At 41.5% G+C, this 17069-nt stretch overlaps 1 protein-coding gene across 1 annotated transcript in view; it reads left to right on the forward strand.

Annotated features, from left to right (window-relative positions):
* Window positions 1–17069, forward strand: part of ANK3 (ankyrin 3) — a 192890-nt gene that overhangs the window by 54500 nt on the left and 121321 nt on the right. Inside the window, exons 2-7 of the mRNA XM_066555067.1 lie at window positions 487–588; window positions 1038–1136; window positions 1516–1614; window positions 4935–5033; window positions 8258–8443; window positions 10274–10372. Of these exons, the coding sequence (XP_066411164.1) occupies window positions 487–588; window positions 1038–1136; window positions 1516–1614; window positions 4935–5033; window positions 8258–8443; window positions 10274–10372 (684 nt within the window). The remainder of the gene's footprint in view (window positions 1–486; window positions 589–1037; window positions 1137–1515; window positions 1615–4934; window positions 5034–8257; window positions 8444–10273; window positions 10373–17069) is intronic.

Consider the following 17069-nt stretch of genomic DNA (forward strand, 5'->3'; position numbering starts at 1 on the left):
TTTTATAATAGATTCATTTGTAGAACCATGGGGTTTTTAATTGCACCAACCTGGTCCTTCAAGGTTGAGTATTTTGAATTTTTTTTAATCTCTCAGATTAATTCTCACAGTACTGGTTGGGTTTGTTGAGCTTGGACATGGGAAGTGGTGTGGCACCCTGGGGAAGAGCAGCATGGTTGGTTTCCCTGCAGCCCAGTCCTGAGGGAGGTTCCCCATGGCCGTGTGCCACACGGGGTGCCAGACGTGTCCCTGGCTGCCGACCTTGCGTGTGAGACCCTGCTCCATAATTCATGTTCATGTGTGGAGCCGAGCCTCCTGCTGCCTGCTCGGGGTTTGACCCACATTTCACAAGGTGGTTTGGGATCCTTTCCTGTCTAGTTAAGTGGATGTACAATGTGCTGTATCATTAATAATTTCTTTGCCACTGAAATGTGTTTTTATACCGTGCCGTGATTTCTCATGGGACTTCTCCTTTTTTTCTTGTAGTCTGACACAAATGCAAGTTACCTGAGAGCAGCTCGAGCTGGCAACTTGGAAAAGGCTCTTGACTACTTAAAAAATGGAGTGGACATCAACATCTCAAATCAGGTTGAAGAATATTTTGGTCAAATTTTCTGGATAAATACCTTTCTTGCTGTTTCTCAGATTCCTCGTTATATTTGCATTTCATGTCAAAGATATTTACATGTTTTTTGATGAACCATGTTTACATATCTTATCAAATTATATTTCTTAAAACCCTTTACTCAGGCACCATTTCACTTGCACTTGGGGAATATGCTACCTTATCTTTCATTCCATTTGTATTGCATTAGATCATGGAACAACATACAGAATTCGAGACCGCAGAGCTAGTATATATTGATTAAATTCTTACTCTGTCCTTATAATCTAATTCTTGTGAAGTTTGCCTTAGTTTTTGTAAGCTCATCTCAGTGGGATGGTAATAACTTGTCTTCTCATATGCTTGGTAAGCTGGAAAACACTTGGTAATCCTTCTTATTGCTTTACTTTTTCCCCTCCCTTTTTCAAACCAGAATGGGTTGAATGCTCTCCATCTCGCTTCCAAAGAAGGGCATGTAGAGGTTGTCTCCGAGCTGATCCAGCGAGGTGCCAGTGTGGATGCAGCCACAAAGGTCAGTCAAGCCTATCTGGTTGTTCCCTTGTTCACACTGCTGGCCTGGGCACAAGGTGTTGGCCAAGTGATTACAGACTGTGCAGCAGTAATTGCCCATTTTCCACTGCTGGGGGGGGGGGTCCTCAATAATTGCCTAATAGAAGCAATTATAGTAATGATAGTAAATGTCACAGATTGCTAGGGAGGAGATTTACTGAACAAACTGTAGATTCCTGTTTTGGATTCTGTCCATGCCATGTCTTCCAGAATAACACACCCATTAGAAGTATTCAGCAAGAAATTCTGTATTGTAAAGTGGAAGATGTTCTTGATGGTATTGTTATGTATTCAGGCTCAGGTTTTGTGATCTTTTCAAATGTCACTGTCTCTAATTCCAGAAAGGAAACACAGCACTGCACATAGCATCCCTCGCTGGACAAGCAGAAGTTGTCAAAGTGTTGGTTACAAATCGGGCCAATGTCAATGCACAGTCTCAGGTAAGGCCACATGTCCCTGTTCGCTACTGCCAACAGCTCTGCTGACACTAGAGCTGTCCTTCTCTTAGAAACTCTGTTTTTAGCAAATATATTTGGTAGATCTTACTGTATTAATGTTGGCTCTTGAAAATAGAGTTGATAATCAGCGAGATCAACCTCAGATGTGCCCTATGAGCTGCTGCTTGTTACAGCTGGAAGAGACAAGGCTAGAACAGGAAAGTGGGAGAGAATGTGTTCAGAGGGATCCTGTTTCACATCATTCATTGTCTCAGGCTTAGCTGAGCCCATCCCCTTTCCCTGTACAGGGAGGTACTGCAGGCATATGCAGAGTTTGTAAGTCTGGTTCAAGTCCTTTGAATAAATGTTTAGGTCAATTATAGAAAATTTGAAATGAGAGAAAACAGCACTGGTGCTACAACCAAAGCAGTAAAACAAAACAGAAAAACTCTGGCTTGAAAAATGCACAAACTACAGATTGTTGAGGTTGCGTGGCTGTGCCAGCAGTGTCCTGCACACCACCCCATTCCTGCTCTCCCTGCTCAGGGGCTGGCAGGCAGTGTCAGAGAAGGGACAGTCTTCTCATCCAGCCCAGGATTACCATTTTGCGGTATTATAAAGATGTGGGCATGAAAATAAATGTTTGTTAGAAAAAAAAATTAAAGAAGGAGGTTGGGGTGTTTTATTGGTCTTTCAAATAATAGGAACAAAATGCTTAACAGGATCTATTTGGAAAATGTTGGTTATTTGTCGTCTATATTTCATGGGTTTTTTCACTTGAGGAAAAGAAATAAATGACTCCGTTCTCTTTTCTTACTCTTTTATACTAGCTTAATACAGCACTATTTAATTCCAGGAACCATATAACTTAAATTTAAAGAAAACAACAACAAAGTGTTTTTAGGTAAAATCTCCCATGGCTGTTAAGAAGTAAAACAAAGCAGAAATATTTGCCATAGTTTTCCTGTTAAAGAACTTAAGATGGGATTGACAGGATTCTTTTCAGCTTGTGTTTGAGAACTTGTGTATTCAGCCCTGAAACTAAAAATAATCTGAGATTGTAAACATCTTATATAACTGCATTGTCCATACACCCTAAGGTTTTGCCACATGTTACTCTAACTTTGCTAACATGCCAGAATTAAAGATTTATTTCTCCCCCACCCCACTATGGAGGCCTTGGATGTCTTTACTTGGAACACCCATGTAACACCTCTGTTGGCTATTCCACACCAATACCAGCTGGAATTCAGCTTTTGAGGAGGTCCCTGGTGCTCTCTGTCACCAAATGGCCCTGGACCAGCTTGGTCTGTGGTGCTGAGCTCCACTTGAGCTTTGTTTCCTCTTTCCTTGAAGGTAACAGCTCTCCCATGCTGACAGTTCCAGTGTTAGGCCTTCTCTAACCAAATCTTCCTGTCTGTAAAAAAGGCCAAAAAACAAGCCAGAATTTTTTGCCAGGGTTGAATTTTACACCTGTTCTAAGGGTTATTTATTACTATTCAAGACAAAATGTTTTTTTCAGACTTGTCTGGCAATTCCAGCCTCTTTTTAAAGAGAGAAGCAAGTGTAAAGTGTGGGGTGGAAAAATATTTAAAACCCTACAAAAACTTAACATAGGAGAAAAGGTTCTACTCTGCCTCCAAATGCTAATAATATTTGGTTTTGAGAGTTTTTTGCCTATTTGTTATTTCATGAAGCTAACTATTAGGTAGAGTTTCCTGCTTCCTTTCTAATTGCAAATGTTTGAAACTAAAAAATTAATCTTTGTTTCCAGCTGAGTTAGTAAATAGAATATGCCATGAAACGATAGAATGCCAGACTCAAAACCAGACTGCTGTAATAACTTGTAGTGTGACATATGAGGTACCTTAGCAAGTGCTTCCTGGCTTCTCTGTTTTTTAATTAAATAGAATTTTGACTGTTTGGTGACTGAACTGTTGAACCTCTGTTCAGGAGAGTGCATTAAACACATTTCTATGTTGGGGCTTGGGCTCTGTGAGCCCTTCAGTGCCTGCTTTGTGTTTGTAGCAGTGCCTGCCTGCTTAGAGACCAAAATATCAAATCCTGGAGCAGCAGCAGGCCCTGCCACCTGGGCAGGCCTTGTAAACATGTGGCTTCACAGCTGCTGGGTGCCTTGCTGCTGCTGAAGTTCCTCTTGGATCCAACATCCATTTCCTCCCCGAGTGTCCTTTGTTGTGACCCCCTGTGTGTCCCTGCTGCCGTGTGCTTGGCCTCAGGTCACCTGTGCTGGGTGCTGGATGTGTGCCCTGACCCTGCTGGGACAATCAGGTGTCCCTCAGCTGCTCCCCTGCAGCTCAGCCCAATTTCACTGCCATGGGTCTCCCTCTGCATCTCTCCAGGGCCCAGAATGTGGATGTTTTTTCCTTTGGTGTAAACATACGGGCAAACTCCTTTCAGCTCATCTGTTTTCAGCCCCATTGGTTTTCTGCAAAATCTAGGTCAGTGTCCTGTGTAACTGTAGGAGAGATTTCAGAATTTCTTTGAACAAAAGGTAAAAAATGCATTGCCTTAATATTAATCCCAAAAAATTCAGTTTCTCACAGGCTGTTTACAGTTAAGGCAAAGACAAAAGGTTTGACTGTGAGACAAAGGCATTCACCAAAGAATGAGTTAAGCTCTGCAGCCTCTAATACTTGCATTGCATTGATTGAAATCAGTCACTTAAGCATAATTTGAGAGATGCTCTAATGTGTTCAGAAACACTGATAAATCTCTGTCTCCAACTGCTGAGCACCAATGATCCTCACATCTCCTGGTGCCTGAAATATGAAGTAGCTCGGTGCCCAGAAGCAGAGTGTGCTCAGAAGGCAGCTCTTTGAGGAGATAGTAGGCAGAAGTAGCTGGCACAAGTGAAAGAGAAGTCAAAGCTAATGGAAAGAAGAGAAAAAAATGTCAATTACTCTGAAGAGTCACTGCTCTTGCTTTCACCACAGACTTGTATTGTATTTCCCTGTCCTATTTTGTATTTCCAGTGCTGTGGCTGTATTTATCAGGAATCATAACTCATTGCCACCAAATCATCTGTCCAGATTGATTTTTAGCTTAACTTCTCAGCAGACGTGAAAGGAATTGCTCTGGCTTAGCTGTGGGAATTGTACGTGGTCAGCTGAAAGATTCTTCTGTGTACTTTTAAATAATATTGCCCTTCTCACATCTTCACTTAGGCCAGTGTAGATCATGCCATTAACTCATCTGTGAGCAAGCAGTTTTTTCACTTTTCACCTAATCTTCCCTCATTTGGCAGATGAGTTTCATGTATAAAATGTTTGTGGGGTGTTTACACTCTTGTTTTTGTGTTTCAGAATGGCTTCACTCCATTGTACATGGCAGCCCAAGAAAACCACCTGGAGGTTGTTAAGTTTCTTCTTGACAATGGTGCCAGTCAAAGTCTTGCCACAGAGGTAAAAGTTTGAATTTGACACTTTATGAACAAAGCAAAATGTGTTTCAGCAGTGATTTCTGCCAGCTTATATCAAACTAGTCTTTTAAATACAAAATTAAATACGAATAAAAAGCTGTCTCTGTGAAGTGTGCTAATGAATAGAGTTATGGGCTTTTCTGCAATTTAAACTGTCTCTTGCCATTTCTAAAATAAAAAAAAATTACTTTAACTAGAGACAGTTCTAAATATAGATGTGTTCTTAGTCATAACTGCTAATCTTTCAGGTTAAATGCTCACATAGGGAAGCTGTGTGTATAATATAAAAGTTCTCTGTACTTTTATTAAAAAAAGTGAACAATGAGAAGGGTGGCAGCCATAAGGCAAGAACAACTGTTCACCTGTGCTTTGGACCAGCCCTGGGATATGAGAGAAAACCCAGGGTTCCTTGGGGCTTGGACATTTGCTGAAGTGCCTCATTACCATGGTGGTACCCTCTCTGTGGCACCCAGTTACCCCACCTGTGATGCAGGGAGAATTTCAAGGTGACAGAAAGATGCAGAATCCATCCTTGAAGGTGTTCTGTGATCTTTCTAGAAGAACACTTCGCATTTCTTTCTTTGAAAAGCAATTCTAACTCCAGTACAAAAATAATTCTAACTCAAATAAGGCAACCTGTGAGGAAAATAAATAACAAATATATTAATAGTTGTAAATGTATGGCATTGAGAAAGGTGTTGAATCTGGTCAATTTTCAGTTGTCTTATTACCAAGGTTTTGCTACCAAAATATAGAAAGGTACTTCAGTGTGTGCTCTCTTTAATATTTATTGAATTCTGATTGCTCTACCAGTACTGTTTCCATGAAGGAAATAATGCTTTTTTGGAAAGGGCCCAGTTTTTGAAAAATAGGAAATGCACAATTAGTTTATTGCCACCTATACCTGATAGTATCACTGTAAAATGGTGTAAAAAGGAAATCTTATTCCACTGTGAAAAATTAAGTGCTAATGGATCAAAAAAAATCACTAGAAGTTAGTTATAACCTGAAGTGTGCATCAGAACTGCTTCCTGGAAATGCTCAAGGATATGAAAGTCAAGATAGACCAAAATAAAATAATTTACATCTGGAAAATTAATTTAACATTGTCACTTACAACTGTATGATTTTCTGCAAAGAGATTTTAGAAAAAATTTTGAAGGGCTACTAGGTTGTTTTGGTTTTTTTTTTTTTTTGTTTGATATTGTTTTTCCTTTTTTCCCATCTCAGCTTGATGATAAGGTACAATCTAATTTTATCCATGGAGAATTTATTTGAAGATAGCAGACTACAAAACAGTGACACCTTTATTGCCTTCCCTGTGTGGGAAAATTGCTTATGGGTTCTTTCTTATTTTCTCTTGGTCCAAGTTTTCTTAGAAATCTGATTTCTCTCTATCATTCTAAGTGCAAAAACTTTTTAACTAAAGGATTGCCACTTAGCTAAATATTCTTTAAAAGTAACTATTTAATCATGGCATTTTAATCTAATTAAAGGAAATAATTGGTTCTATTTCCCTGCAAGACAAAATGTTGTGGGTGTCCACACCACTTTTCTGTGCCATTTTGGGATGTGTAAATAGAGTAGGAAGCCAAGGCCTCCAGGGTTTCTGCAGGCAAGAGCCCCCATTTCTGCCTGAACAGCAGAGCAATATTGCCAGAGCCCTTTCTGGGGGTGCTCAGGGAGGTTTTTTGGCCTTCAGGGCTGCAGAGCATCTTTCACACCCTGTGGCCCTGTGGCTGTTTCACCCCAGCACTGCAGCCCAGTGCCTGCCCCTGCTGCTGGAGGATGGGGAGCTGCAGGCAGCAGGGAAACCTGGTTAAATGAGCATGAAATTCCTTGGGAGGCAGGGAGGGTGTGGTGGAAATTGCTTGTTAGGACCCAGGAATTTCAGTGGTTTTCTTGGATTTTCTTCCCCTCAAAAACTTTGATAAAGCTCTCTTTTTCAGGACCCCTCCTGTTTCTCGTCCTAGATTGAGGTGTTCTTGATTTTGAAGCTAGAGGGAGAAATTCCATTTTGAAAATATTACTTTTCATTCCAAAAGTTATAAAGTTAGCACTTCAATTCTGCACTGTTGACATGGAGTGAGGATCTACCTCTTTCTCTGTCACTGCTGCACTTTTATTTCACAGTTGCACAGTTTCACCATGGTAGCAGAACTGAAAAGTGAAAGAATGCGTTTGCTTGCTAAGATGCAATGAGGTTTGGTAATACAGGTTTTGGATATATTCATCAGGAGACAAACTGAATAAATAAATATCCAGAGTAGTTTGCCTTTGTGATTTTTTGAGTTATTTATGGGTATTATCTTGGGCAAAGCTGGATGTGCTCCTGGGTTGCAATGACAGATATTTGGGACCGAGTAGAACGTAAATGACAACTCCTTCATTCTTTCGTTTTCTAAAAATCCATAACATAAAATTAAAATTAAGATGTAAAGCTATAAATTCCACACTGTACTTTTTATGTGTTTGAGGAATCTGCTCTAAAATCTGTTAAATAAAAACCTTCTGTTTTTTCAGGTTTTTTTATTCTACACTATTTTGGTTATTAGCAAATCTGAAAGGAAATAACTTGTTTTTGTAACAGGATTGTCTATCAAATTATATAAATTTTCATAAAGGGAAATCGTAGTAGAACATCACTACATTGAGAGAATGTGGTATTCTTGATCAATTATTATATTTTAAATGTACATATATATTATGTTAGAGGATAGAGCTTGTTTTGTTTGTTTTTGTTTGTTTAGTTGTTTGGCTTTTTTTTAAATAATCATAAAAATGTAGATTATAATCTGTCAGGAATGGATGATAATTTACTATTGAGACATCATTAGCAATTGTAATTTTAATATTCCAGCTTTTTATACTTTTTATATCATTAAGCACTTATATAAATATCTGCATAATTAACTGTAAATCTGTGAGCAATTTCACGCTTTTTTTCCATGAGTCTCAGTCATTTGTGTCTTAAAATTTTATGTTGTGTCTGGAGTGCCAGAAAGGTGTTTTTGAGTATTTGGAACCTTGTTCACCAGCACTTTACTCCAATTTGAGGGTCATTGCAGGGTACTTTTAACTTGCACCATGTTACACTGGGTTTAATTTGGGCCAGCTCTGTTCATAAGGCTGCGATCTCTTGGCTCCCCCTTCCCGCCCCGTGGAAGGTTTGGAGCACACCTTGACGGTGCCCGTTGTGTGTTGCAGGATGGTTTCACACCTCTGGCAGTAGCTTTGCAGCAAGGCCATGACCAGGTGGTTTCCCTGCTGCTGGAAAATGACACCAAGGGGAAGGTTCGCCTGCCCGCCCTCCACATCGCAGCGCGGAAGGACGACACCAAGGCGGCGGCTCTGCTCCTGCAGAACGACCACAACGCTGACGTGGAGTCAAAGGTCAGTTGGGAAAAGCAAGGAGCTTTGGTGCTCTCAGGTGCTGACCACAGCCAGGGGAGGTCTCCCTCGGTGTGAACTGTTTTGCTGCAGTTACACAGAACTTTCTCCTCTAACACCCCATAGAGAATAACATTTGACTTGCGTCCTTTGCCTCTTTCTCCCCTGTTCCCCGTCTGTTTAAATCAGGCTTAATTCCTGTTGCAGAAACCTTGCAAATGGAAAATAATAAACAAAATATCATTTGAATTATTATCTTGGCAATGAAAGCCACTCCTGAAAGCAGTGGCGAGCCGTAGGTACTGCACAGTTGCCATTTGATCGGCTGTCTGTGCAATTGCTGCTTGGAGAACTTGGGTAAACAGGTAACAATTAGCACTCAAAGTACAATTAGCACTCAAAGTACAATTAGCACTCAAAGTACTCGCTGGTTCTGCTTCCACCCTGTGGAGCTTCCTGTGTGTGCCGGGCGTGCTGCCCCCCGAGCTGCCGTGCCCCACAGCCATCATGAAGCTTTCCGCACCCATGTCACCAGTGGTGGACTAACCGTGCATTTTTTCCCCCTCTTTGCTTCCCAATGTGTTAACCTAGATGATGGTGAATAGAACAACAGAGGTATATATAAATATATCTATGCATCATCACTCCTCCATGACTTAGTGCTGCTGCATCATTTCTCCCTCCTGTCTGCATCGCATATTTTAGGATAGACACCTGCTTTAGATGAAATGAAGTAGCATGTGCTAGAGAAGACTGTAGTTTAGAGACCAGGGCTCTCTGCAGCTGGAACTAGAGTTTAAAAGTAAGAGTGAAGCATTCTTGGGAACTTAACTGCTATCATAAAAAGCCTGTATTACGAGAGATGGAGTTTTCAGGGATTCTCATGGAGCATACGTTTATCAGATGTTCTCAGAGCTGCAGACAACCCTGTCATGTTGTGCATCCAGGTCTGATTCTAGGCTTCTGCATGACACTTACCTTGATGGTGTCAGCAAATAGAATGATCTGAGAGTGGTTTTACAGCTGCAAAATTCCCAAAGCAAGGCAGTGGCAGCTAGCATGGCTTGCTAACAATTTAGAAATGCATCTAGTTCCCATAAGGTTTCATACTTTGCAGGACTGATGGAATTGCTGCATGTTTTAGCATTATTTTAAAAGGAAGTAAAACTACTTAAATATGAAAATCAGTTGCTGAAGTAATTTTATCAGTAAGACGTGTTTTAATTAGGGTGGTAACTCATGGTGTCTGAACATAATCCAGTGTGATTGCCCACAGTGGGAGACTGGTCCTTATGGCGCTAACCCTTGGAAAAAAAACCCATATTAATAATTTAAAATAGCCTTTGATGTTATTTTCATTTGCATCTACTTTGAATTTATAAAAACCAGTTAGCAAATATCATTAAATGACTTGTATTTGAACTTCTGCAAAGAATCTTTAAGATATTTAACTTGCAAGATTGACATAATACCAATAACTATATTTTTCTAGTTAGCAGCTAATTTCTTATAAAAGTCTGATCATTGCTTTAATACTCAAATGTTTTGCTGCTGTTTTCCTGGAATAACTGAAAGTTTTATTCAACTTCTTTTCTTCTAGAATAATTATGTTAATTTTTTTCCCTCCTGGATAGCAATGTGATTTTATTTAGATTCTCTGAGATACTATAAATAAACATCAGTGAGTGAAAACCAGTACAGAACTGGAGTGGTGACTTGCAGCAGGCTCCTATTACTAGCCTTTGTCAGTGATGTGCCATGAATTGTGGAATGCCAGTGTGATATTGTTTTTAAAGTATCTATTGGTTGTGTTTTGTTTTGTTTATTTTGCAGAGTGGGTTCACTCCCCTGCACATAGCTGCTCACTATGGGAATATCAATGTAGCCACGTTGCTGTTAAATCGGGGTGCTGCCGTGGACTTCACTGCAAGGGTGAGTGTGGAGCCAGTTGTGCTCAGTTTGCTTTGTGGCCACAGCTTTTGCACAGGGCTGTGAGAGGCACATCTCCCTCACCAGCCAAGGGGCCTGACCTGGCTGAGCTGTTCTGTTACCACCTGGTGTAAAGGGGCTTTCCCTGGGCTGCTGAACCGAACCCGAGCTCGAGACCTCACCTCCCAAAACTTCTGCTGTCATCAAAAGGAACTGCTGCTCTCGTGGCTCCAGCCTTGCAAAAGGTGTGCTGGGATGCAGTGGCACAAATGGTTCCACCTGTAGCTGTGACATATGGCAGGAGTGATGTGTCCCTGCTGAATTCTCCTCATCGTGCCGCTGCTTCCAGTGAACATCAGGTGTGGTGCTGAGGAAAGCATCTGTGCTTCCATTGCATGCACAGGAGCAGGTGATTCATAAAGGAAATCTGGAAACTGGATGAGTAGGAGATGAAGTGAGACCTAGGGGTGGAGTCCATAGTGTAAGGAGAAGGAAGGCAGGAAACAATAGAGGGAATTTAGAGTTGGGAGAGCAGGGGAAAGACCCAAACAGATATGGATAGGGATACAGCACGAAGGATAGGGGTACAATATGAAGAGCAAGGAAAGATGGTGGTGCCAGACATGAGACCAGATAAATAAATAAACCCCAAAACAAAACAAACTGAGGCTCTGCAAGGCTTTGGCTCACCAAGCCTTACCCAAACAAAGCCAGGCAAGAGATGTGGTGGTGATCCAGGACAATAGGGAGATAAAATCAAGGCATTCAAAGTGAAGGCAAATGCTGATGTAAGAGTAAATAGGCATAAATTGACCATGAATAAATGTTGTCTAGAAATTTAGATATTTCCTATTAAATCTTAGTAATTAATGTTATTTAATTAATAACTGCTTAATAGTGAATGTTAAATATAACTAATGAGTTTCTGGAACAATCTTTCAATTAAAGTAGAAAAAGTAAAAAAGATCCAATGTAAATTCAAGAGTATACTTATGAGGGGAATTATGTCACGTGGATAATCCAGCAGCTCCTCTTCTGAGGTTTTGATCGTGTGTTGTTTATTGCTTTTGCAAGAGGAGAAGTACTCCAACACTGCTTAGAGCATTTGCACAAAGGGAAAAGTGCATTTGCAGTATTCTACTTCAGATAGTTTGTATGGCTAAAAACTTGAATGCTTCTGTAGTTAAGGGAATATTTACATGTAGCAAAGTTTTTCAGAGAAGCATTGCAAACCCCTTGCTCTGCTTTCACTGATAGCATTGACCTCTGATTTCCAAGTCCTTTAGCTGACCCAAGTAGAGCATTAAAGCATTTCATACCATCCCAAGCTTTGGCATTGTGGATTTGATAAGCCCTAATCACAGAAGCAGGGATGACAAATGGGGTCTTGGGTCAACTCTTTCCCACTCAGAAACAAGATTAGGGATTAGCAATGCTACTACATTAGCAATTAGCAGCATTTAGTACCAGTGCACTAAATACCATCTGCCTATGCTTGTTTTAATAGAATAATAAGTCTTAGGCTTCAGCAGCTCTGTTTTGGATTAAGGGCACTTGTGGAGAGCACATCCAGAGTAAAAAGGCCATTCTTGCCTCCTCTTCAAGATCTGGACATTCTAAATTCTGCCTCCATTGGTTGTCATCATCAGAGTTCTGGGATGGCTGGGGAGGTGGGGATGCAGTAACATCAGCCTGAAGGAGCAGTGGGCTGAGGCTGTGGCTCAGGGGGCACTGAGCTCTTGTTTGTGCTTGTGGTACTGGGCAGGGGCATCCAGAGAGAGAGAAGAGAGCTCATCTCCAGTCCGTGGCAGTTGCAAATCTAGATAAAGTTGTTGTGACAGAAAGAATTGTAGCATAAATAACAGTAATATGGAGCTGAATGTTGTTCTTTAGTGCTTATCAGGCTGCAGGGGATGAAAGCATGCACAGGAGGATGGGTTGGGTTCCGGCAGAGCAGTGGATATGTAGGCTAACACAGCACTTCCAATTATCAGCACCAAGTAGCAGAGCCCTTGCTTGACCCTTGATTACCCAAACTGCAGAACAGGTACTGAAAATGACCCACAGGTACAGCCTGCTCATTGCCACCTCATGGCCTCTTGTTTTAATTTCTGTAAGTGCTATCCACTGTCTATCTTCCCTCTGCAGGAAAGGCCCTTATTTGAGTTGCTGACAATGTGAGATGAGCAACAGAGCAAAGATATGGAAGGGCTGTAACCCAAATAAAATATTACCATATGTACTGTAGCTTTCAGAAGTGCAAAGAGCAAACTTTTAAGATGGGGGTGTCAAATGCACTTTGTGCATTTTTGCTTTGTTCTCACTAAATAAATAGAAATTAGCACTACTTTTCTATCTCTCAGTTTATGTTCAGACTCTTCAGGAAAGTACGTATTTTAGGGAGGGGTTTGAACAAGAGAAGAGGATTATGGTAACAAAAGAAGCTTGTGTGAGCAGGGTAAAGTGAAGACAAATGTGTGACAAATAGCTATCTGCCATCTGCCACCATCAGTGTAGGCAGGGAGGGGAAAGGTGGAGGAATGTGAATGGATGTGTAGGATGAAGGCAGAGCTGTAAGGCCAAGGGCAAGTGTGGTGAAAGGATGTAAGGAAAAGGAGGGCAGGCCTGTGGCAAAGGAGATCTCCTCAGCTGCTGTTCCCAGCCAGTTTCCAAGAGCCCTGAGGGAAGGAAGAGGCTCCAGCAGGGAAGGCAAGGAAGGAGATGAGCTTGCTGCTGGCTCTCAGTGTGTGGGCAGGAGCAGCAGTGGTGCTGTGCTGTAAGTAAATGATGTCCCCAGTGATATTCAGGAGCAGCTGCTCCCTCAGCCCCGCTGGTACACACCTGCCTGCCTCTCAGCTGTCACATATTCCCTTGGACCCTTCTTTCACTGCAGCCAGGGGACAGGCACAGCTCCAGCAGCTCTTACAGGTGTCACAGTGCCTGCCAGCCTGTGTACCTGCCTACTGTAGAGGCTAGGGGTTGGAAATGTACCTCCTTTTACAGGTTTGCAGTCCTGCAGTCCAGTGACTGATGTCATGTCAGCTCTTCCCATGAGCTGCATTAGCACTTCTGTGTCTGCTTTCTCCTCTTGCCTTGCTGCAAGTGCAGGGAAGGTGGCACAGCAAACTCCCCATTGAGATGGATGGAAATAATTTCAGTAAATCAGCTTCTGATGCCCTTTATTCCACCTGTAAACAAGGAGGCAGCTCTGGGAGCCATCCTAACCTCATTCCAAATGAAACAAAATCTCCTTATTCAGCTGGATGTTTGCCATTTGGTAACAAAGCAAAAACAATCATTCCAAATTGCTCGACTTCTTGGGCTCAAACTCAACAGAAAACCTGTCACAATTACTGGCAGGGTATGCATTGCAGGGTAACAGGCATTTTATGACTACTCATCATCCTTTTCCTGTTGTACATTATCGTGTGTCCACCTTCTCCAAAATACTTCAAATACTTCATTGCATCACCATATTTCCCTCTTGCTTAACTGGGAGACAATCACACAGAAACTAAAGAAGTGCAGGAGGACAATAAAGGGTAACTGAGGGTGAAGTCTGCCTCCTTTCTTGGCCAGATGAACACTTGAAAGCAGTCACTGCTTGGGCTTTGAAGGATTACAACACCTCCAGGCACCCTTCTCTTAGCTGACAGTGTGATGAATCCTACTTACAAGCTGAAAGGTAGCCAGACACATATAAGTGAATCTATTTTATCAATTTTTTCAACAGGAAAAACGAATTCCTGTCATTTTAAAACTATTGTTTATCAGCCACTTGTGCCTTTAAATCAAACTGTATCCGATGTCTTACCTAGAGTTTTAATGACTTAATGGGGGTCTTACCTAGAGTTTCAATGATTTTGAAGGCATTTTGAGTAAACTGGGAATTATATTTAGGTAAAAGTTATCTTTTGGGGGTTCACACAGTCTTCAGATAGCCTTCTTCTGTCTGAGATGGTCTTCCAGTGGCAAGATCTGTTTAGCCCAGGTGAGGAAATGCCTTTGAAGCTGCACCTGTCTCTGAGGAAAGCAGTGCTTAAAAAGGAAGGACGAAATTCTCAGCAGCTTCCAGAGCAATGGCTGAGAGAAACCTCTGTGACCCCCCTCATCCACTCTGTGCTTGAGCAAGTCAGAAGATGGAGGCAGCCAGGGAATCCTCTATGTGAAGGTGACCTCTCCCTCTTACTTGCCAAAGCAAACAGGAGGAGCTCCTCACTGTGCCATAAAACTGCATCCAGCCCTGGGAAAGCCTTCCTGATCCACAGCACTCCTTATCCTAGAGGAGATCTCGGTTCCACTGGGAATGAGCTTTGCCTGCAGAAAGTTTGCTTACTGGAAGGTTAGGAAAGGATTTGGTAATTTTGAGGGTGGTGTGAGGACAACATGCATTAATGATGACCCTGAGGCTGAGGAGCAGAACACCATTAGCCCATCAGAAAGAGCAGGCAATATCTAAGTGACAGTGGCATAAGAGAAAAGCATCTTTGTTTCCCCAGTGGTAGTTTGCCATAAGAGCCCTTTGCTACAGTCTTCCTTGTTTTCTTCTAGGATTCATTTTATACATCTCAACCCTGAATAAAGTTAAATATATAAGCATACAAGAACTAAAATAGCACAATATAAGACTTACTGGCATTAAGAAGAGAAGGAAAAAAGCTGGAAAATTGTGTACTGTTGAGGGTTTCCTGGAAAGCATCTGATTGTGCATTTTTATCTTTAATTTCTGAAACATCTAGACAAGCCTCAGTGATCCCAGTGACTGCTACTAGAATATAAGACTTTTCTCTGCAGGAATTCTGTGTGGTAGCTCCAGTTCTGAATTACAGAAAAACACGGGAGGATATTGGGTGTTTTAACATACAACATGTTGTGTTCGTGCATAGTTGCATATGAGAATCTTCAAATGCACACCACAACCTTCCATGTCTCTAGGATCTGGTAATAGTGGTAATAACAATGCAGTGGTGCTGCTGACAATTCCAGTATGCAAAAACTACCATTATGCTATTTTCTCTAATGCTGGAGGGATTTTCTAGGCTCTATAAGAAATTTCTGTTGTAGCAGTCTGGCTGTTTTCAGCTTCTGTCTCGCTCACACATTCTGTGTCAATATTAAGCTCTTCCTAGAGGTTGCTCTTAGTTGAGGAGTGAGAAGAACTGTCTTACTAAATCCCAACTTAATCTGAACATTTTGGTAAGAAACTGTTCTGGTTTGTTTTAAATCAAGGAAGTGAAATTTGAAATCAGATAGTGTAATTTTTCTGATTAAAACTGCACTCCACTGAGAGGCTGGGAGAGCTCAGAGGTGGAGGTAAGTTCTCTCATTGGCAGCAAGAAGAAATGCCAAGTCCATGTGACTGGCAGTGACTTTTCACAGTCCTGATGTGATCAGCTGCTCAGTCAGCATTTAAATCAATGCAGCACATGACTAGGAGTTGTTTTCCCTTTGTTTCATGCCTTCCTTTAAGGTGAATTTCAGAGCCCAATATGAATCTGTAAGTGCAAACATTTACTTTTCTTGGTTATTATTAGCATCTTTATGCTTGTAAGACTCCAGCTGTGATAAGAGAAAGAGGCAATCTCATAGGACAGCATAGCACACCAGAAACCCAGGGGGAGTTCCTGGTTTTCTAAAAGCATTAAAATGGAACCATAGAAGGTCTGCTTTGCACACTGACAATTTTAACCCTATTTTTTCCTTGGCTTCCTAACCATCCATGTGGCTAAATTGTCATAGAAAGGAGCAATTCTGACTGCTGTGATGGATAACACTGAGTGTCATCAGGGCAGCTGGTCTCATTTCAGCTGGGACAGGTTAGGTGGCTCATTTCTCAACACAAGATAACTGAAAAGTTTTTGAGTTTTCTTGGGAAGCTGTAGATAGAGAGCTGCAGCTGGAAAGGCTCGGTGTTCCCTCTGATCAGGCAAAGGCCCCTGATTGTAAAAGCAGGTCACTCCTCTCCCATTGTATTTGTGGATGTTGTCATGTGGATTTGTGGCTCTGGAGGAAGGCACAAGCCCTGTGTGAGGGGGCTGCAGCAGGCAGTGGATGGACACAGAGGGAAAACCACCATCCACAATGCTGTGAAGTGTAGAAAAGGTTGCCTGCACCTGATCCATGGCATTTGAGCTACGGGCAGCCTCAGAGGACTTGGGGTCACTTGTCCCAGGAAGTCTGCCAAGGAGAGGAAAGGCTGTGTTCTAGCTGATAATCCTATGGCCATTTTCTTCATCGTTTTAGCTTGCTATTCTCACAATGATGTTTCATGTTCCCTGTAGAATTTATACTCGGAAACTGCACCTCAGTGTGAAGGGGTCTGCCTGAGACATTACCCAACACTGGATATTTCAACAGCAAGGGCAAGCAGCACTCCAGCAGGAACTCTAGATATGATCCACATATTTTAACAGCAACTTTTGAAAGGCATTTCAGCTTTATTACTGCAGGAAAACAGCTTCAAAAATTTCCTGATTTACTATTCTATCTTAAGAACAAAGGGAGAAATTTATAGAAGATCAAACGGATAAAAATAGACTGAAAAGACAGCAGATGCTGTTGATACACTGAAGAATTAAGAACCTTACATTTGGTGGCTATTTTGTTTGCTGATACCACAGTTTTAGTGTTAATAAACAACAGCAAAGTTGCACATATTATTAAGCTTTTTTATCTCTTGTTTCTTGTGACAAGTACAAAT

This window comes from Molothrus aeneus, chromosome 8 (assembly GCF_037042795.1).
Source record: "Molothrus aeneus isolate 106 chromosome 8, BPBGC_Maene_1.0, whole genome shotgun sequence".
Classification (NCBI taxonomy): Eukaryota; Metazoa; Chordata; class Aves; order Passeriformes; family Icteridae; genus Molothrus; species Molothrus aeneus.